This window comes from Nerophis lumbriciformis, linkage group LG18, assembly GCF_033978685.3.
Source record: "Nerophis lumbriciformis linkage group LG18, RoL_Nlum_v2.1, whole genome shotgun sequence".
Taxonomy (NCBI): Eukaryota; Metazoa; Chordata; class Actinopteri; order Syngnathiformes; family Syngnathidae; genus Nerophis; species Nerophis lumbriciformis.
In genome coordinates, this window is record NC_084565.2 from 39,374,912 (window position 1) to 39,398,961 (window position 24,050).

The 24,050-nt window shown below is 31.4% G+C and overlaps 1 protein-coding gene across 3 annotated transcripts in view; it reads left to right on the forward strand.

The window, feature by feature from the left end:
- Window positions 1-21,893, forward strand: part of cep63 (centrosomal protein 63) — a 47,141-nt gene extending 25,248 nt beyond the window's left edge. For all 3 annotated transcript variants that reach the window (XM_072915130.1, XM_072915131.1, XM_061978373.2), the window contains 5 exons: window positions 2,729-2,824; window positions 9,273-9,383; window positions 9,465-9,578; window positions 15,875-16,285; window positions 21,393-21,893. In XM_072915130.1, coding sequence (XP_072771231.1) covers window positions 2,729-2,824; window positions 9,273-9,383; window positions 9,465-9,578; window positions 15,875-16,285; window positions 21,393-21,569 — 909 coding nt within the window. In that variant the 3' untranslated portion in view covers window positions 21,570-21,893. The remainder of the gene's footprint in view (window positions 1-2,728; window positions 2,825-9,272; window positions 9,384-9,464; window positions 9,579-15,874; window positions 16,286-21,392) is intronic.
- Window positions 21,894-24,050: the final 2,157 nt, after the last annotated feature.

Below are 24,050 nucleotides of genomic sequence, written 5' to 3' on the forward strand. Positions count from 1 at the left end.
ACATTAAATTTTTATGCACCGAATTTTCATACACTGAATTTTTTTTACACTAAATTCTTATACACATTTTTTTACACTGATTTTTTATACACTGAATTTTTGCACAATTTTTTTTGCACTTTAATTTTTATACACTGATTCTTTTTATACACTGAATTTTTTATACATTTATTTATTTTACGCTAAATTTTTATACACTTAATTTTGTTTTACACTGAATTTTTTTTACATAAAATCTTTATGCACCAAATTTTCATACACTGAATTTTTTTTACACCAAATTTTTATACACAGCATTTTTTTACACTGATTTTTTTATACACTGAATTTTTTATACATTTATTTTTTTTTACACTGAATTTTTATACACTAAATCTTTATGCACTGATTTTTTTCTTACATTGAATTTTTTATACATGAAGTTTTTATACACTTAATTTTTTTACTTTACATTTTTATGCAATTAATTTTTATACACAGAACTTTTTTTTACACTTAATTTTTGTTCACATTTTTTTACACAGATTTTTTATACACTGAATTTTTTATACTTTTTTTTTTTTTTTACACTGAATAAATCTTTATGCACTGAATTTTTTTTTTAGGCCCCTTCTACACTAAGGTCACAGGCCTCAAATTTGAACTTTTTAAGGTCAAGGCAAGTGTTGCCTTAAAGCAGTTTTTGATTGATTGATTGACACTTTTATTAGTAGATTGCACAGTACACTACATATTCCGTACAATTGACCACTAAATGGTAACACCCCAATAAGTTTTTCAACTTGTTTAAGTCGGGGTCCACGTTAATCAATTCAGTGTTTTTCAACCACTGTTCCGCGGTACACTAGTGTACCGTGAGATATTGTTTGGCGTGCCGTGGGAAATTGTGCAATTTCACCTACCGTATTTTTCGGAGTATAAGTTGCACCAGCCGAAAATGCATAATAAAGAAGGAAAAAAACATATATAAGTCGCACTGGAGTATAAGTCGCATTTTTTGGGGAAATGTATTTGATAAAAGCCAACAGCAAGAATAGACATTTGAAAGGCAATTTAAAATAAATAAAGAATAGTGAACAACAGGCTGAATAAGTGTACGTTATATGAGGCATAAATAACCAACTGGTATGTTAACGTAACATATTATGGCAAGAGTCATTCAAATAACTATACATATAGAACATGCTACACGTTTACCAAACAATCTGTCACTCCTAATCGCTAAATCCCATGAAATCTTATACGTCTAGTCTCTTACGTGAATGAGATAAATAATATTGTTTGATATTTTACAGTAATGAGGCACTGAAGTTTGCATGGAAGTTTTTTGCACTTTAGTTTTTATACACTGAATTATTTTACACTGATTTTTTTTATACACTGAATTTTTTTATACATGTATTTATTTTACACTAAATTTTGATACACTTAATTTTTTTTTACACTGAATTTTTTTTACATACAATTTTTATGCACCGAATTTTCATACACTGAATTTTTTTTACACTGAATTTTTTATATATTTATTTTTTTACACTGAATTTTTATTCACTAAATCTTTATACACTGATTTTTTTCTTACACTGAATTATTTTACATTACATTTTTATACACTTAATTTTTTTACTTTACATTTTTATCCACTGAATTTTTATACACATACATTTTTTTTACACTGAATTTTTGTACACATTTTTTTACACTGATTTTTTATACACTGAATTTTTTATACTTTTTTTTTTTTTTACACTGAATTTTTATACACTAAATCTTTATACACTGAATTTTTTTTACTTTAAATTTGTATACACTAAATTAGGCTGCAACAACTAATCGATTAAAATCGATTATAAAAAATAGTTGGCGATTAATTTAGTCATAGATTCGTTGGATCTATGCTATAAATTTTTTAAATTTATTTTTTTTATAAACTGCAAAATGTACAAACAGCTGAGAAACAATAATCAAATATATATGGTGCCAGTATGCTGTTTTTTTCCCAATAAAATACTGGAAAGGATAGAAATGTAGTTTGTCTCTTTTATCCGATCATTAATTGATTAATCGAAGTAATAATCGACAGATTAATCGATTATCAAATTAATCGTTAGTTGCAGCCCTACACTAAATCTTTATACACTGAATTTTTTCTTACACTGAATTTTTTTTATACATTTTTATACACTTAATTTTTTTATACATTATTTTTTTTACACAGTTAAATTTTTTTTCACAGAATTTTCTGTACATTCAATTTTTTATACACTGAATTTTTAACCCCACCTGTATTTTGCTAACAAATGTATTTTCTATGAAATTATCGGCACAATGTGATGTAACGCTTCATAAAATTCAAACGCAAAAAATTCAGTGACAAAAATTTAGTGTCCAAAAAAAAGCTTCCATAATAAAAACACAAATGAACCTTCATAGAAGTTAATCCAAACATTTGTCACTGTCAGTTATTTGAGCTGAAAAGAAGCATTGTTTTCAAATGTTGAATAATTGATGTTCAAACTAGTTTCACTTTATTTAGTGCAACTAATGTAAGGAAGAAATGTGTTTTTATCTCTTTATTGGACGAAACAATTCCGTTACAATTGTCCAATAACAAGTCAAAGGCTCGTTGTTCATGCTTGCTTCGGAGTTGTCACGACAAGCTACGTTGACAGACAGTCCCATTATAATGTGTTTATGAGTGTGAAATGACACAATGTTGCTGTCGTAGATCAACGTGCTGCGCAAGCAACTGGAAGACGCCCCGAATGGCCGACAAGCGCTGGCAACCAAGTACGAGAAGCAACTACAAACTGTCAGCGAGGAGGTGAGAGGAAGCTCGTCAATATCTCTTCATTATCAGACAGTATGGGATGATACTGTGTGTGCGATATCAAGTGCGATACAAACGGTCCTGCAACGTGTTGACTTGTGCAAAGTTAAACATCTAAATGTCCTCCAATAAGCACACAATTTCTTCTATTCTATTGAAGTCATCTACAAAAGGTAAACGCGCTAGGCTATAGCAGCTACACAACAGCCAAGCACACATACGTCATAATAAGTGAACAATATTGCAGTGTAAAATGTGTCGATACAAACAAGTATCAAATAATTATAGTTGCATATTACTAACACAAACAAAGTCTCCATGGCAGTATTAAAAGTATCCAGTAACAAAGGTGTCCGCAACATTTAGTTTACTGCATTAACGTCATGGGTTATTGTGCTAGCAATTACCACTCCACTTCAATTTAAAGAAAGTCCATTCCAGACGGTTGATAATAAGTAAGTTAGTGTTTTTCATTGTTCTTTTTGACTGGTTTCACTCCATCAAACCTTTTCTAACATTCCACACTACAAAATGATACAAGTGTGTGTGATGCCTGCTGATATCGGTGTCGACCTTTACTCAAGGCTCCGGTATCGTATCGGAAGTGAAAAGGTTGTAATTCTCAGTCATTTTTTCCTCATAACTTTGTTTTTGTGGGACATTGCAACTTTACCACTTTTATGCACAATCTCTCTTTTTTTGTGTCCTATTACAACAACTCTTACCAATATTTTCTCTTAATTATACCACTTCATTCTTGCAACATTGTAATTTATTTTAAAATGACAACTTTATGTCGATGACTTTATTCTCCTAATTTTCTTTTAATTTATTTTCCTGTTTATTATTATTATTTGTTTATTTTTATTATAATTTCCAACGTAATTTTAGTAACATACAACTTAATTCACATTATTTTTGTAACACAGTGTGATTGCAAAATATTAGCCTTAAATATAGTTGCGTGAGCATGAGTATCTAATTTGACTTCATCCAAAAATATTACTTTCATCTATTTATTAATCTCTCTAAACCAGGGGGTCCAAAGTTCGGCCTGCAGCTCATTTTAAAAATATTATTACAAAAAAAGACATTAAAAGTGGAATAAAAGAGCAAACCGGTGCAATGCAAGGAGAAAAAAGTTGACACTAATAACACAAAGCTGCCGTGAAGGAAGTTTCTTTACTTTGAAACTGACATTGCTCAAAAAAGTGATAAAGACTTCTAATCGGTGGATAGATCTGAAGTTATGGAGGTTCATTTGTTTCTTTATTACCAAAGTTTGTTTTTGACACTGAATTTTGTGAAATGAATTTTTTGACATGCAGAGAATTGCGTTGAAAAAATGTGTTAGCAAAATGCGTGTGTTAAAAAATTCAGTGTCAAAATAGATATAATAGAAATTCAGCAGGCCGCATTGAAATGTTAATGATGTTGTATTATGTCCAGGCAGCCCTGTTAATTGCCTTGTTTATGCTGTTTTGCAAGACCCGTGTCATGTGACTTCAAACTTGAAACCTCATTGGCTGCTTCTGAGACAGCATCGATTGCTTCAGTTTTAATTTACCGGAAGTGAGTCTTGCTCTTTGAAGCAGCACATTTTTCAGCACTGAATTTTTTTTTGCATTGAAGTTTTTTGCACTTGAGTTTTTATACACTGAATTTTTTTAACTGGTTTTTTTTATACACTGAATTTTTTTAACTGGTTTTTTTTATACACTGAATTTTTTATACATTTATTTATTTTACACAAAATTTTTATACACTTAATTTTTTTTTTACACTGAATTTTTTTTACATTAAATTTTTCTGCACTGAATTTTTTTTACACTGAATTTTATACACATTTTTTTACACTGATTTTTTTTATACACTGAATTTTTTATACATTTATTTATTTTACACTAACTTTTTATACACTTAATTCGTTTTTTACACTGAATTTTTTTTACATAACATTTTTATGCACTGAATTTTTATACACTGAATTTTTTTTACACTGAATTTTTTTATAAAAAAAAATTTACACTGAATTTTTATACACTAAATCTTTATACACTGATTTTTTTACATTACATTTTTATACACTGAATTTTTTTCTTACACTGAATTTTTTACATTACATTTTTATACACTGAATTTTTTTACATAACATTTTTATGCACTGAATTTTTTTTACACTGAATTTTTATACACATTTTTTTACATTGAATTTTTTACACTGATTTTTTTTATACACTGAATTTTTTTATACATTTATTTTTACACTGAATTTTTATACACTAAATCTTTATACACTGATTTTTTTCTTACACTGAATTTTTTACATTACATTTTTATACACTGAATTTTTTTCTTACACTGAATTTTTTACATTACATTTTTACACACTGAATTTTTTTACATAACATTTTTATGCACTGAATTTTTTTTACACTGAATTTTTATACACATTTTTTTACATTGAATTTTTTATACATTTATTTTTTTACACAAAATTTTTATACACTTAATTTTTTTTTTTTACACTGAATTTTTTTACATTAAATTTTTCTGCACTGAATTTTTTTTACACTGAATTTTATACACCTTTTTTTACACTGATTATTTTTATACACTGAATTTTTTATACATTTATTTATTTTACACTAACTTTTTATACACTTAATTCGTTATTTACACTGAATTTTTCTTTTACATAACATTTTTATGCACTGAATTTTTATACACTGAATTTTTTTAGACTGAATTTTTTATACATTTTTTTTTACACTGAATTTTTATACACTAAATCTTTATACACTGATTTTTTTCTTACACTGAATTTTTTACATTACATTTTTATACACTGAATCTTTTTCTTACACTGAATTTTTTACATTACATTTTTATACACAGAATTTTTTATACACTAAATCTTTATACACTGATTTTTTTCTTACACTGAATTTTGTACATTACATTTTTATACACTGATTTTTTTTACACTGAATTTTTATACACTGATTTTTTTACACTGATTTTTTTTATACACTGAATTTTTTATACATTTATTTTTACACTGAATTTTTATACACTAAATCTTTATACACTGATTTTTTTCTTACACTGAATTTTTTACATTACATTTTTATACACTGAATTTTTTTCTTACACTGAATTTTTTACATTACATTTTTATACACTGAATTTTTATACATTTATTTTTTTACACTACATTTTTATACACTAAATCTTTATACACTGATTTTTTTCTTACACTGAATTTTGTACATTAAATTTTTATACACTGATTTTTTTTACACTGAATTTTTATACACTGATTTTTTTTATACACTGAATTTTTTATACATTTATTTTTACACTGAATTTTTATACACTAAATCTTTATACACTGATTTTTTTCTTACACTGAATTTTTTACATTACATTTTTATACACTGAATTTTTTTCTTACACTGAAGTTTTTACATTACATTTTTATACACTGAATTTTTTTACATAACATTTTTATGCATTGAATTTTTTTTACATTGAATTTTTTATACATTTATTTTTTTACACTACATTTTTATACACTAAATCTTTATACACTGATTTTTTTCTTACACTGAATTTTGTACATTAAATTTTTATACACTGATTTTTTTTACACTGAATTTTTATACACTGATTTTTTTACACTGATTTTTTTTATACACTGAATTTTTTATACATTTATTTTTTTTACACTGAATTTTTTTACACTAAACCTTATTACACTGTTTTTTTTTACATTCTATTTTTATACACTGAATTTTTTATAAATTTATTTTTTTACACATAATTTTTATACACTTAATTTTTTTCTTACACTGAGTTTTTTTACATTCCATTTTTATACACTGAATTTTTTATAAATTAATTTTTTTACACAGAATTTTTATACACTTAATTTTTTTTTTACACTGAATTTTCTTTACATAAAATGTTTTATACACTGAATTTTTAAACACACGCATTTTGCTAACACATTTTTTTCCTATGAAACTGTCAGCATAATGTGATGTAAAAAAAAAAAATCAGTTCATAAAATTCAAACGCAAAAAATTCAGTCGCAAAAATTCAGTGTAAAAAAAAAAAAAGCTTCCGTAATAAAAACACACATGAACCTTCTTAAAAGTTAATCCAAAGATTTCTGCGCCAAAAGTAAAAAATAAATATTAATCTATTATTTTTAACGCTTTTATGGGTGGGGGCCTTTCGGTTTCCTTGAGACCTTTTAGTCTGATTTGTTAAAACTGTCTTTGTTCACAAAATAATAATGAATGAAAAATGTGTTATTATACATTTCTCTACAATATTTAGTACTCCAATTACTTCACATCATACATTCTACTTTCAACGTTTTTTGGGATGAAATATTGCATATTTAGTGTTTTTGCCATTAAAAACGGGGTTTTCTTTGCCAAAAATAAAGCTTTTTACTCGACAAAAATCACAATTTTATAAGAAAACTTTCAATTTTAGCAACGTCTTAATAACAATCGGAATTTTACTTGGCAAAATTATGACAAAATTCATAAAATTCAGAATAAAACTTTATAGATCTGAAGTTGATCTGTAGATATTTTAACGTTGATAGTAAAAATCACTTCAGGCTGGGTTAGTCTACCAAATTTTGGCAATGACATAATAACAATCGGAATTTTACTTGGCAAAATGATGACAAAATTCATAATTTTACTCAAAAATGTTTACTATTTTACAGGAACAACAAAAAAATGGGCAATATTGTGGAAAGTCAGAATTGTACATGACAAATGTCACCGTTTTGCATTAAAAAGTAATAGTTTTACATAAAAAAAGTAATAATTGTACAAGAGAATATTGCAATATTACAGAAACCGAAAGAATATGAGAAATTGTTCCCAATTTTACAAGAAAAAAGTCGACACATTGTGAGAAAAAGACTGCTTTTAGTACATTTATTTATTTATTTTGTTTGTAATTGCTTTTTAATCTTCATTATGTACTTCAAGTTATTACAGTATGTCTCTATATACATACCGGTATTTATTAAAAAAAATTAAAACTTTGGCCAAAAGAGGGCGCATTTCCAATTTCTTACACACACTTGTTATTTCATATGTTGACCAGAGGGGGAGCACTTCAAATTTTTACACACACTTATTTCATATGTTGACCAGAGGGGGAACACTTCAAATTTTTACACACACTTATTTCATATGTTGACCAGAGGGGGAGCACTTCAAATGTTTACACACACTTGTTATTTCATATGTTGACCAGAGGGGGAGCACTTCAAATGTTTACACACACTTGTTATTTCATATGTTGGCCTGAGGGGTAGCACTTCAAATGTTTACACACACTTGTTATTTCATATGTTGACCAGAGGGGGAGCACTTCAAATGTTTACACTCACTTGTTATTTCATATGTTGACCAGAGGGGGAGCACCTCAAATGCTTACACACACTTGTTATTTCATATGTTTACCAGAGGGTGCACTTCAAATTTTTACACACACTTGTTATTTCATATGTTGACCAGAGGGGGAGCACTTCAAATGTTTACACACACTTATTTCATATGTTGGCCAGAGGGGTAGCACTTCAAATGTTTACACACACTTGTTATTTCATATGTTGACCAAAGGGGGAGCACTTCAAATGTTTATACACACTTGTTATTTCATATGTTGACCAGAGGGGGAGCACTTCAAATGTTTACACACACTTGTTATTTCATATGTTTACCAGAGGGGGAGCACTTAAAAATTTTTACACGCACTTGTCATTACATATGTTGGCCAGAGGGGGAGCACTTCAAATGTTTACACACACTTGTTTTTTCATATGTTGACCAGAGATGGGAGCACTTTTAAAACCGTCACGCAGTCCATCCATTTTCTACCGCTTGTCCCTTTTGGTCAATTTGAAAAATCCCTCCTTTTTGGGACCACCCTCATTTTGATAGATGTCACCACAAATGAGACATTTGTCTATTAGATGCAATGTTATTGATTTATGTCATCACTTGTTCACACCTCCTCATATGGAAGATACTTTTCCCTCTTCATGTCTCAAGAAGGGTAGAAATACAAGAACACTATTGAAAATAATAAAGGAAAAACAAAAGATAAGATGGCACTGAGGAGTTGAGGAGAAACGTTACCTTTGATTAACTAAAATTAACGGCATCTAAATAATAATAAATATTAAGTAATATAATTTTAAATATTACATGAACAAGTGAATAAAAACATCATGTTAGTACTTTATTAGTTCTGATATCCTAGGCTGATTCTATTTAGCTATTTCTTTTGCATTTGGTACATAACACAAGTATAAATCGTCTGTTCCCGATTATCGTACGGACGTTTGGTACGAGACTTGCCCGATGAAAGTACGACAATGTTGTGTGTTTTGGTCCCGCAGTGCGACAAGTTGAAGAGCAGCTACCACAAGCTGCAGCGCAGACATTACAAGAAGTTTGGCGCGGAGGAGTCCGACCAGGCGGAAGTGCGGCTGCTGAAGGAGAAGCTGGAGGTAGGTGAGGCGCACCTGGAGGTAGGTGAGGCGCACCTGGCCCTGCTCTCTGCTGCCACCTGCTGGTCCCTCTGCCCACAGGAGTACAGTGGCAGCCGTGTGAAGTGGGAGCAGCAGCGTGTTGAGTACCACAAGCAGCTGGCCCTCTTGGAGGTCCAGAAGGAGAGTCTGACTGAGCAGCTCACTCACCTCAAGGTAAAATCACTTTTATTATTATTATTATTATTAGGGCCCGCATGGCCCATTGCATAAGGACTCCCACAGGGAGTCCTTATGCAATGGGACATAAGGACCTATTGAATTTGTAAGGTTTTATTCTTTATTCTTTATTCTTCCGCCGCCACATTAAACTGTAATTTGACCCACTTAACATGCTTCAAAACTCACCATATTTGACCCACACATCAGGACCTGCGAAAATTGCCTTTTTAAAAAAAAAACGAACCACAAAACTCAAAATTGCGCTCTAGCGCCCCCTAGGGAAAGAAAAAAAAAACTAGACTGCCTGTAACTCCCACTAGGAAGGTCGGAGAGACATGAAACAAAAACCTCTATGTAGGTCTGACTTAGACCTACATTTCATAATAGTACATTCTCGGGCTAAAATCAACAGGAAGTTGGCAATTCCCCCTTCAAGACAAAAAAGTACTAAAAACAGTCACTTTTGCCTCTTTGAGCTGTAATTTGACCACATGCTTCAAAACTCACCAAACTGAACGCACACATCAGGACTGGCAAAAACTGTGATCTAATAAAATAACCTAACCCCAACTTTAAAATTTGCGCTCTACAGAATTTTTTTAATAAAACGCACAAAAAACTGCTCCTCGGAAGAAAAAAAGTACTAACCTGCCTGTAACTCCCACTGGGAAGGTCGGAGAGACATGAAACAAAAACTTCTATGTAGGTCTCACTTAGACCTACATTTCATAAATTGACAACCCCCAGCAAAAATCAACAGGAAGTTTGCTATTCCCCCTTCAAAACATTTTTTTTTTTTAAACCGGTCACCTTCCTTAAAAAACGAACTCCTCTGAGCGCGTTTGTCCTTTCGCCTTCAAAATAACACAGGAGAGAGATTGAACCCTTGTGAATACAACAACAGAAGCGCTTTTTTTATAACTGCTCCGGTTTTGATTTTATGACCCTTCAAAGACCCGCTGCACTGATGCTCCTGCGGTGCTGTTTTTTTAAGATGGCTGCTCAAAAGCAGGAAGCACCAACGTGCCCACACAATGCAGACAAGGTAGGTACACTACACAAAAGTATTGGGACACTTCAGACTACAAGTAGACAAAAGTATTGGGACACTTAGGACTAGCACCTGCCAAATACGCGGGCCCGAACAACGCTGCTTGCAGCTTTGATTATTATTATTATTAGGGCCCGTATGGCCCATTGCATAAGGACTCCCACAGGGAGTCCTTATGCAATGGGACATAAGGACCTATTGAATTTGTAAGGTTTTATTCTTTATTCTTTATTCTTCCGCCGCCACATTAAACTGTAATTTGACCCACTTAACATGCTTCAAAACTCACCATATTTGGCCCACACATCAGGACCTGCGAAAATTGCCTTTTTAAAAAAAAAAACGAACCACAAAACTCAAAATTGCGCTCTAGCGCCCCCTAGGGAAAAAAAAAAACTAGACTGCCTGTAACTCCCACTAGGAAGGTCGGAGAGACATGAAACAAAAACCTCTATGTAGGTCTGACTTAGACCTACATTTCATAATAGTACATTCTCGGGCTAAAATCAACAGGAAGTTGGCAATTCCCCCTTCAAGACAAAAAAGTACTAAAAACAGTCACTTTTGCCTCTTTGAGCTGTAATTTGACCCCCTTAACATGCTTCAAAACTCACCACACTGAACGCACACATCAGGACTGGCAAAAATTGTGCTCTAATAAAAAAACCTAACCCCAAATCTCAAAATTGTGCTCTAGCGCAATTTTTTAATAAAACGCACAAAAAACTGCTCCTCGGATGAAAAAACTGACAAAACTGCCTGTAACTCCCACTGGGAAGGTCGGAGAGACATGAAACAAAAACCTCTATGTAGGTCTCACTTAGGCCTACCTTTCATAAATTGACAACCCCCAGCAAAAATCAACAGGAAGTTTGCTATTCCCCCCTCAAAACAATTTTTTTGTAAAAAACGGTCACCTTTCTTCAAAATCTATCTCCTCTGAGCGCGTTTGTCGTTTCGGCTTCAAACTAACACAGGAGAGAGATTAAACCCTTGTGTATAAAATAACAGAACAGCGTTTTAATACCTGCTCCGGTTTTGATTTTATGACCCTTCAAAGACCCGCTGGGCTGATGCTGCTGCACTGCTGTTTTTTTAAGATGGCTGCTTAAAAGCAGGAAGCACCAGCGTGCCCACACAATGCAGACAAGGTAGGTACACTAGACAAAAGTATTGGGACACTTATGACTACCACCGGACAAAAGTATTGGGACACTTAGGCCGAAAACTGGACAAAAGTATTGGGACACTTAGGACTACAACTTGCCAAAAGTATTGGGACACTTGGGACTAAAACTGGACAAAAGTATTGGGACACTTAGGACTAGCACCTGCCAAATACGCAGGCCCGACCAACGCTGCTTGCAGCTTTAATTATTATTGTTCTCCATCCATCTTCTTCCCCTTATCCAAGATCAGGTCGCAGTCAATGTTAATATTAGTATTATTATTAATATTATTATTGTTAATATTATAGTTTATTATTAGTAATATTATTTGTATTATAGTATTATTAGATTTAATATTGATATTTGTATTAATATTAATTGTTATACTTTTTATTAGTAGTAGTATTTTTATTATAGTATTATATTTAATATTAATATTACTTTTTTTGTTTTGTTATTATTGTCCATTCATCTTCTTCCGCTTATCCGAGATCAGGTCGCAGTTAATGTTAATATTAGTATTATTATTAATATTGTTATTGTTAATATTATAGTTTTATTATTAGTAATAGTGTTTGTATTATAGTATTGTTAGATTTAATATTGATATTTGTATTATTATTAATTATTATAGTTTTATTGTTAGTAGTATTTTTATTATAGTACTATATTTAATATTAATATTATAAAAAGTTTAGTTTTGTTTGTATTGTCCATCCATCTTCTTCCGCTTATCCGAGATTGGGTCGCAGTTAATGTTATTATTATTATTATTATTATAGTTTTATTATTAGTAATATAATTTGTATTATAATAATATTATGTTTTTTGTATTATTATTATTGATATTATGGTTTTATTATTATTTGTATTTTTATTATAGTTTTATATTTAATATTAGTATAATTATTATTATTTTTAGTTATTATTGTCCATCCGTCCATCTTCTTCCGCTTATCCGAAATCAAGTCGCGGTTAATATTAGTATTTCTATTAATATTACAGTTTTATTATTAGTAATATTATTTGTATTATAGTATTAGATTTAATATTGATATTTGTATTAATATTAATTGTTATACTTTTATTAGTAGTAGTGTTTTTATTATAGTATTATATTTAATATTAATATTACTTTTTTTGTTTTGTTATTATTGTCCATTCATCTTCTTCCGCTTACCCGAGATCAGGTCGCAGTTAATGTTAATGTTAGTATTGTTATTAATATTGTTATTGTTCATGTTATAGTTTTATTATTAGTAATAGTGTTTGTATTATAGTATTATTAGATTCAATATTGATATTTGTATTATTATTATAGTTGTATTATTAGTAGTATTTTTATTATAGTATTATATTTAATATTAATATTATAAAAAGTTTAGTTTTGTTTTTATTGTCCATCCATCTTCTTCCGCTTATCCGAGATTGGGTCGCAGTTAATGTTAATATTAGTGTTATTATTATTATTATTATTATTATTATAGTTTTATTATTAGTAATATACTTTTTATTATAATAATATTATATTATTTGTATTATTATTATTGATATTATGGTTTTATCATTATTTGTATTTTTATTATAGTTTTATATTTAATATTAGTATAATTATTAATATTTTTAGTTATTATTGTCCATCCATCCATCTTCTTCCACTTATCCGAGATCAGGTCGCGGTTAATATTATCTATTAATATTACAGTTTTATTATTAGTAATAGTATTTTTTTGATAGTATTATTAGATTTAATATTGATATTTGTAATAATAATATTATAGTTTTGTTATTAGTAGTATTTTTATTAGAGTATTATATTTAATATTAATATTACTTTTTTTGTTTTGTTATTATTGTCCATTCATCTTCTTCCGCTTATCCGAGATCAGGTCGCAGTTAATGTTAATATTAGTATTGTTATTAATATTGTTATTGTTAATATTATAGTTTTATTATTAGTAATAGTATTTGTATTATAGTATTATTAGATTCAACATTGATATTTGTATTATTATTAATTATTATAGTTTTATTGTTAGTAGTATTTTTATTATAGTATTATATTTAATATTAATATTATAAAAAGTTTAGTTTTGTTTTTATTGTCCATCCATCTTCTTCCGCTTATCCGAGATTGGGTCGCAGTTAATGTTAAAATTAGTTTTATTATTATTATAGTTTTATTATTAGTAATGTAATTTTTATTATAATAATATTATATTATTTGTATTATTATTATTGATATTATGGTTTTATCATTATTTGTATTTTTATTATAGTTTTATATTTAATATTAGTATAATTATTATTATTTTTAGTTATTATTGTCCATCGATCCATCTTCTTCCGCTTATCCGAGATCAGGTCGCGGTTAATATTATCTATTAATATTACAGTTTTATTATTAGTAATAGTATTTTTTTGATAGTATTATTAGATTTAATATTGATATTTGTAATAATAATATTATAGTTTTGTTATTAGTAGTATTTTTATTAGAGTATTATATTTAATATTAATATTATAATTTTTTACAGTTATTATTGTCCATTCATCTTCTTCCGCTTATACGAGATCGGGTCGCAGTTAATGTTAATATTAGTATTATTATTAATATTATTATTACTAATATTATAGTTTTTTAAATTCGTAATAGTATTTTTATTATAATATTGATATTTGTATTGCTAATAATAATAATTATTCATATTATGGTTTTATTATTATTAGTATTTTTTTTATTATAGTTTTATATTTAATATTAGTAGTATTATATTTTGTTGTTATTATTGTCCATCCAACTTTTTCCACTTATCCGAGATCAGGTCGCGGTTAATTTTAATATTAGTATTACTATTAATATTATAGTTTTATTATTAGTAATAGTATTTTTATTATAATATTATTATATTTAATATTGGTATTAATATTATAGTTTTATTATTAGTAATAGTATTTTTTTGATAGTATTAGATTTAATATTGATATTTGTAATAATAATATTATAGTTTTGTTATTAGTAGTATTTTTATTAGAGTATTATATTTAATATTAATATTATAATTTTTTATAGTTATTATTGTCCATTCATCTTCTTCCGCTTATACGAGATCGGGTCGCAGTTAATGTTAATATTAGTATTATAATTAATATTATTATTACTAATATTATAGTTTTTTATTCGTAGTAGTATTTTATTATAATATTATATTGATATTTGTATTACTAATAATAATTATTATTCATATTATCGTTTTATTATTAGTAGTATTTTTTTATTATAGTTTTATATTTAATATTAGTAGTATTACATTTTGTTATTATTGTCCATCCATCTTTTTCCACTTATCCGAGATCAGGTCGCGGTTAATTTTAATATTAGTATTACTATTAATATTATAGTTTTATTATTAGTAATAGTATTTTTATTATAATATTATTATATTTAATATCGGTATTAATATTAATATTATAGTTTTATTATTAGTAGTATTTTTATTAGTTTTATTTTTAATATTAGTATTATTATTAATGTTATTTTTAGTTATTATTGTCCATCCATCTATCTTCTTCCGCTTATCCGAGATCGGGTCGCGGTTAATGTTTATATTGGTATTATTATTAATATTATTATTATTGTTAATATTATAGTTTTATTATTCGTAATAGTATTTTTATTATAGTATTATTATATCTAATAATAATATTCATATTATTATTGATTATTATTTTTATTAATATTATAGTTGTATTATTGGTAGTAGTATTTTTATTATAGTATTATATTTATTATTATTATTATAGTTGTATTATTATTAGTAGTAGTATATTTATTTTAATATATTTAATATTATTATTATTATTAATACTATAGCTGTTTTATTATATTTAATATAATATTTAATAATTTCGCAATGCAATCGGTCAAGGTTGAAATTGCCACATTTTAGGATATTTAACATCTGGCGGCTAATTTGTCACGTTTCATGTGTCAGGTGAACCGTTTCCTACTTTTAACTGTTATTGACTACTAATAATTAGTCCTGATTGGCTCACGTCCTCCCCCGCAGGCGGAGGCGGCGTCGCTGGCGTCCCTGGAGAAAAGCTACCTGTCCTCTCTGAGGCACCTGGAGGAGGACAACCTGCAGCTCAGGCGCCAGCTCGCCGAGACGCGCCGCCAACTCCAGCTCGCCGAGGGCAGGACCGCCCACGCCGCCGCCGGCCAATCGCGGCCGGCTCGGGAAAGGTGCGACGCTAACGGCGAGGCGGCGGCCTCCTACGAGGGCGAGATCCAGAGGCTGTTCACGGAGCTGAAGACGTCGGAGCGCTCACGGAGCCGCCGTTGTTCCGGCCCGGATGGCGACCGGAGAACTGCCGGGGGGAACGCGGCGGCGAGTCCCACCGAGCACGCTCCCGAGGGGCGGAGCTCCAGCTCGGAGGACGCGCCGAGCTCCAGAGAGGGATCGACGCCCTCCCCGATGGTGAGGCTCCTCCCACATTTTGCTTGCCTTTTGCCATTTTAGTCTTTAAAGCGTCAATTATGACCCTGGGTCAAAACGAGCAGTTCCAGCTGCAATAACACTCCCAAGCTAACAAGCTAAATAGTTGACGAGCGCGGCGGTGGCGCCCGTGCCCATGTGACCAATACATGCCAGTGTGAGGCGATAGAAATGATATCAATGCTTTTGTTGATGACACGTTCTAGTTGCAAATGTGACCGCCAACGACGAAAGTGGCGTCCTCGCTTGCGGCTAACGTCCCTCCACAGTGCAAAGCCGCGTCCGAGATAGCAGCTAACTAATCCTGTCTCCAAGGCAGCAAGTAACTACGAGGCTGCTGTTCACAAGAACACATGCTAACTGCTAAGAATGTGCTCTGAAAAGGCTAACTTATTTTCGCTAATTTTATAGCCGTTGACCTTTTTGTCCTATAACTCGTCACATGCTAAAGTTTGGACTTAATTTTGCAGCTTCACTGGGTCATATACAGTAACTTGGTACTTGACACATGCTAACTTTTTTTTTAGCTAATTTTGCAGCAGTTTACCTCAGGTTCATATAACTTGGTACATGAGGCATGCTAAATGTTGGCTGCAAAATTAACTTAAAGAGGTAGCAACTAACATTTAGCATGCCTCATGTACCAAGTTATATGAACCTGAGGTAAACTGCTGCAAAATTAACTAAAAAAAAGTTAGCATGTGTCCAGTACCAAGTTATATGACATTGAAGTAAATGGCTGCAAAATTAACTTAAAGAGGTAGCAACTAACATTTAGCATGCCTCATGTACCAAGTTATATGAACCTGAGGTAAACTGCTGCAAAATTAGCTCAAAAAAAGTTAGCATGTGTCTAGTACCAAGTTATATGACATTGAAGTAAATGGCTGCAAAATTAACTTAAAGAGGTAGCAACTATTTACTTCAATGTCGTATAACTTGGTACAGTTTACCTCAGGTTCATATAACTTGGTACGTGAGGCATGCTAAATGTTAGGATGCTAACTTTTTTAGCTAAATTTGCAGCCGTTCACCTCAGTGTCATATAACTTAGTACTTGACACATGTTAACTTTTTTTTAGCTAATTTTGCAGCAGTTTACCTCAGGTTCATATAACTTGGTACATGAGGCATGCTAAATGTTGGCTGCAAAATTAACTTAAAGAGGTAACAACTAGCATTTAGCATGGCTCATGTACCAAGTTATATGAACCTGAGGTAAACTGCTGCAAAATTAGCTCAAAAAAAGTTAGCATGTGTCCAGTACCAAGTTATATGACATTGAAGTAAATGGCTGCAAAATTAACTTAAAGAGGTAGCAACTATTTACTTCAATGTCATATAACTTGGTATTGGACACATGCTAACTTTTTTTGAGCTAATTTTGCAGCAGGTTCGTATAACTTGGTACATGAGGCATGCTAAATGTTGGCTGCAAAATTAACTTAAAGAGGTAGCAACTAACATTTAGCATGCCTCATGTACCAAGTTATATGAACCTGAGGTAAACTGCTGCAAAATTAGCTCAAAAAAAGTTAGCATGTGTCCAGTACCAAGTTATATGACATTGAAGTAAATGGCTGCAAAATTAACTTAAAGAGGTAGCAACTATTTACTTCAATGTCGTATAACTTGGTACAGTTTACCTCAGGTTCATATAACTTGGTACGTGAGGCATGCTAAATGTTAGGATGCTAACTTTTTTTTAGCTAATTTTGCAGCAGTTTACCTCAGGTTCATATAACTTGGTACATGAGGCATGCCAAATGTTGGCTGCAAAATTAACTTAAAGAGGTAGCAACTATTTACTTCAATGTCATATAACTTGGTACTGGACACATGCTAACTTTTTTTTTTAGCTAATTTTGCAGCAGTTTACCTCAGGTTCATATAACTTGGTACATGAGGCATGCTAAATGTTAGTTGCTACCTCTTTAAGTTAGTTTTGCAGCCGTTTACTTTAATGTCATATAACTTGGTACTGGAGAATTGCTAACTTTTTTTCAGCTAATTTTGCAGCAGTTTACCTCAGGTTCATATAACTTGGTACTTGACACATTCTAACTTTTTTTAGCGGATTTTGCAGCCGTTTACCTCAGGTTCATATAACTTGGTACATGAAGCATGCTAAATGTTAGTTGCTATTAAGTTAATTATGCAGCCATTTACTTCAATGTCATATAACTTAGTACTTGACACATGCTAACTTTTTTTTAGCTAATTTTGCAGCAGTTTACCGCAGGTTCATATAACTTAGTCTTGTCACATGCTAGCTGTTTGCCTGTTAACTTTTTTTAGTTAATTTTACAGGCGTTCACCTCAGTGTCCTAAATCTTGGTACTTGACACATGCTAACTTTTTTTTTTTAGCTAATTTTGCAGCAGTTTACCTCAGGTTCATATAACTTGGTACATGAGGCATTCTACATGTTAGGATGCTAACTTTGCAGCCGTTCACCTCAGTGTCATATAACTTGGTACTTGACACATGCTAACTTTTTTTTCAGCTAATTTTGCAGCAGTTTAATTCAGGTTCATATAACTTGGTACATGAGGCATGCTAAATGTTAGGATGCTAACTTTTTTAGATAACTTTGCAGCCGTTCACCTCAGTATCATATAACTTAGTACTTGACACATGCTACCTCTTTAAGTTAATTTTGCAGCCATTTACTTCAATGTCATATAACTTGGTACTGGAGAATTGCTAACTTTTTTTAGTTTAGTTTAGTTAAATTTCACCTCAGTGTCATATAACTTGGTACTTGACACATGCTAACTTTTTTTTTTAGCTAATTTTGCAGCAGTTTACCTCAGGTTCATATAACTTGGTACATGAGGCATGCTAAATGTTAGGATGCTAACTTTTTCAGCTAAATTTGCAGTCGTTCACCTCAGTGTCATATAACTTAGTACTTGACACATGCTAACTTTTTTTTAGCTAATTTTGCAGCAGTTTACCTCAGGTTCATATAACTTGGTCTTGTCACATGCTAACTGTTTGCCTGTTAACTTTTTTTAGTTAATTTTACAGGCGTTCACCTCAGTGTCCTAAATCTTGGTACTTGACACATGCTAACTTTTTTTTTAGCTAATTTCGCAGCAGTTTACCTCAGCTTCATATAACTTGGTACATGAGGCATGCTAAATGTTAGGATGCTAACTTTTTTAGCTAACTTTGCAGCCATTCACCTCAGTGTCATATAACTTAGTACTTGACACATGCTACCTCTTTAAGTTAATTTTGCAGCCATTTACTTCAATGTCATATAACTTGGTACTGGACACATGCTAACTTTTTTTTTTAGCTAATTTTGCAGCAATTTACCTCAGGTTCATATAACTTGGTACATGAGGCATATTAAATGTTAGTTGCTACCTCTTTAAGATAATTTTGCAGCCATTTACTTCAATGTCATATAACTTGGTACTGGACACATGCTAACTTTTTTTTTAGCTAATTTTGCAGCAGTTTACCTCAGGTTCATATAACTTGGTACATGAGGAATGCTAAATGTTAGTTGCTACCTCCTTAAGATAATTTTGCAGCCATTTACTTCAATGTCATATAACTTGGTACTGGACACATGCTAACTTTTTTTTAGCTAATTTTGCAGCAGTTTACCTCAGGTTCATACAACTTGGTACATGAGGCATATTAAATGTTAGTTGCTACCTCTTTAAGATAATTTTGCAGCCATTTACTTCAATGTCATATAACTTGGTACTGGACACATGCTAACTTTTTTTTTAGCTAATTTTGCAGCAGTTTACCTCAGGTTCATAAAACTTGGTACATGAGGCATATTAAATGTTAGTTGCTACCTCTTTAAGATAATTTTGCAGCCATTTACTTCAATGTCATATAACTTGGTACTGGACACATGCTAACTTTTTTTTAGCTAATTTTGCAGCAGTTTACCTCAGGTTCATAAAACTTGGTACATGAGGCATATTAAATGTTAGTTGCTACCTCTTTAAGATAATTTTGCAGCCATTTACTTCAATGTCATATAACTTGGTACTGGACACATGCTAACTTTTTTTTTAGCTAATTTTGCAGCAGTTTACCTCAGGTTCATATAACTTGGTACATGAGGAATGCTAAATGTTAGTTGCTACCTCTTTAAGATAAGTTTGCAGCCATTTACTTCAATGTCATATAACTTGGTACTGGACACATGCTAACTTTTTTTAAGCTAATTTTGCAGCAGTTTACCTCAGGTTCATATAACTTGGTACATGAGGAATGCTAAATGTTAGTTGCTACCTCTTTAAGATAATTTTGCAGCCATTTACTTCAATGTCATATAACTTGGTACTGGACACATGCTAACTTTTTTTTTTAGCTAATTTTGCAGCAGTTTACCTCAGGTTCATATAACTTGGTCTTGTCACATGCTAACTGTTGCCTGTTAACTTTTATTAGTTAATTTTACAGGCGTTCACCTCAGTGTCCTAAATCTTGGTACTTGACACATGCTAACTTTTTTTTTAGCTAATTTTGCAGCAATTTACCTCAGGTTCATATAACTTGGTACATGAGGCATGCTAAATGTTAGTTGCTATTAAGTTAATTTTGCAGCCATTTACTTCAGTGTCATACAGTATGAATTGGTGCTTGGCACATGCTAAATTTTAGCATGCTAACATTAGCCTGCTAACTTTTTAGCCAATTTAGAAGCTGGATCTACTCTCTATTTTATGCTGCAGCTGTTACATCCATGCAGCCATCCATGCATTTTCTACCGCTTGTCCCTTTTTTGGGGTGGCGAGGGGTGCTGGAGCCTTTCCCAGCTGCACACGGGTGGAAGGCGGGGTACACCCTGGACAAGTCGCCACCTCAAAGGAAATAATGAAGATCTTTTTATTGACTTTGTTACGTCCGATGTTTTTGTTTGATTATATTTGTGATCAAAAATGATCTGATCTCGAACAGGTCGAGTATCAGCACTGGTATTGGTATCGGCTCGATACCAGAATTTGAACAGGATAAAAAAAGAAAGCAATTAACAAGTAGAGTAATAATCCATCGATGATGTCATCATGCGTATTCCGCACCTGAGTCTGCTCTTTTTGTGGGCCGCCAGGAGCCTTTGCCGGCGTTTTCCGCCGACGACGTGGTGTGCCACTTCCTGGAGCAGGAGAGCGCTCTGTCCAAGGAGCTGATGCTCACGCTGGACTCTCACATCCTCAATATGACGGAGAACCACGCCAGGACCGCGTCCCAGCGCCTCATGGTGGCGTCTGCTCCCGGTCCATCATGAAGGTGACCCTTTCCCTATTTTAACCCTTTTTTTTTTTTTAACCTACAAAGACACTCTCCATCGCATTTTAAAGGTGTGGACATTTTTGTGGTAGTCACGGGAACTTGTTTTAATGTTTTGACTATTTCATTGAGATGATTGGGGCAAAACGTATAAGCCCCTCCCCCTTTTCCCGTGGCAGGTGAGCTGGATTAGTCAACATCACTGGAAAAAGTCAAAAGTATATCTGAGCCGTTCCTCATTTTGCAATGCTATAACCACAAAGGTGGATATATTTTATTGACCGACACAATTGTGACGTGTGTGGAATAGGCTTTTATTTTTTTATTTTTAGAAATAAAAACTAAAGAAAATCCCCACCCCAAAAAAACTGGTGTGTTTAATCACTTTCAGATACAATGAGACCATGCTCGTGTCTGCAGTGATCACTTTGGAAAATGTTTGAACTTTTTGATGTTTGACAAACTGTGATGCAATTTGTTCTCTGCTATATTAGTAGTGTTTGAGAGCAGAACTAAACATGAAGAAAGGACAATAGATGACATTAGAGTGTTCTATTGTGGCTGCTATACCCAAATATAACTGCAAATAAACAAACGTCATATTAAGTCCTCGTAATAATTATTGTTATTGTTGGTCATAACAAACTAAAAGCTTGCTCTAATTTTCAGAAATTAATTCAATACCTGGAACCAATTAACAGCGATAAACAAGGGTTTACATTACGTACAACTTGTGTTTTAAGCTGAATTTGACAAATCAAAGTACTGCAATACTGCATTCTGTCATGATACATTTCCAAGCCACACACTATAACCACAAAGGTGGATATATTTTATTGACCGACACAATTGTGACGTGTGCAGAATAGGCTTTTACTTATTTATTTATTTATTTTTTAGAAAAATAAACCTAAAAAACTGGTGTATTCAAACACTTTCATCATCTGGTGGAATAAAATGAGACCATGCTCGTGTCTGCAGTGATCACTTTGGAAAATGTTTGAACTTTTTGATGTTTGACAAACTGTGATGCAATTTGTTCTCTGCTATATTAGTAGTGCTTGAGAGCAGAACTAAACCTGAAGAAAGGACAATAGATGACATTAGAGTGTTCTATTGTGGCTGCTATACCCAAATATAACTGCAAATAAACAAACGTCATATTAAGTCCTCGTAATAATTGTTATTGTTGGTCATAACAAACTAAAAGGTTGCTCTAATTTTCAGAAATTAATTCAATACCTGGAACCAATTAACAGCGATAAACAAGGGTTTACATTACGTACAACTTGTGTTTTAAGCTGAATTTGACAAATCAAAGTACTGCAATATTGCATTCTGTCATGATACATTTCCAAGCCACACGCTATAACCACAAAGGTGGATATATTTTATTGACCGACACAATTGTGACGTGTGCAGAATAGGCTTTTACTTATTTATTTATTTATTTTTTAGAAAAATAAACCTAAAAAACTGGTGTATTTAAACACTTTCATCATCTGGTGGAATAAAATGAGACCATGCTCGTGTCTGCAGTGATCACTTTGGAAAATGTTTGAACTTTTTGATGTTTGACAAACTGTGATGCAATTTGTTCTCTGCTATATTAGTAGTGCTTGAGAGAAGAACTAAACATGAAGAAAGGACAATAGATGACATTAGAGTGTTATTTTGTGGCTGCTATGCCCAAATATAACTGCAAATAAACAAACGTCCTATTAAGTCCTCATAATAATTATTGTTATTGTTGGTCATAACAAACTAAAAGGTTGGTCTAATTTTCAGAAATTAATTCAATAGCTGGAACCAATTAACAGCGATAATCAAGGGTTTACATTACGTACAACTTGTGTTTTAAGCTGAATTTGACAAAGTACTGCAATACTGCATTCTGTCATGATACATTTCCAAGCCACACGCTATAACCACAAAGGTGGATATATTTTATTGACCGACACAATTGTGACGTGTGCAGAAAAGGCTTTTACTTATTTATTAATTTTTTTTAGAAAAATAAACCTAAAAAACTGGTGTATTTAAACACTTTCATCATCTGGTGGAATAAAATGAGACCATGCTCGTGTCTGCGGTGATCACTTTGGAAAATGTTTGAACTTTTTGATGTTTGACAAACTGTGATGCAATTTGTTCTCTGCTATATTAGTAGTGTTTGAGAGCAGAACTAAACACGAAGAAAGGACAATAGATGACATTAGAGTGTTCTATTGTGGCTGCTATACCCAAATATAACTGCAAATAAACAAACGTCATATTAAGTCCTCCTAATAGTTATTGTTATTGTTGGTCATAACAAACTAAAAGCTTGGTCTAATTTTCAGAAATTAATTCAATAGCTGGAACCAATTAACAGCGATAATCAAGGGTTTACATTACGTACAACTTGTGTTTTAAGCTGAATTTGACGAATCAAAGTACTGCAATACTGCATTCTGTCATGATACATTTCCAATACACA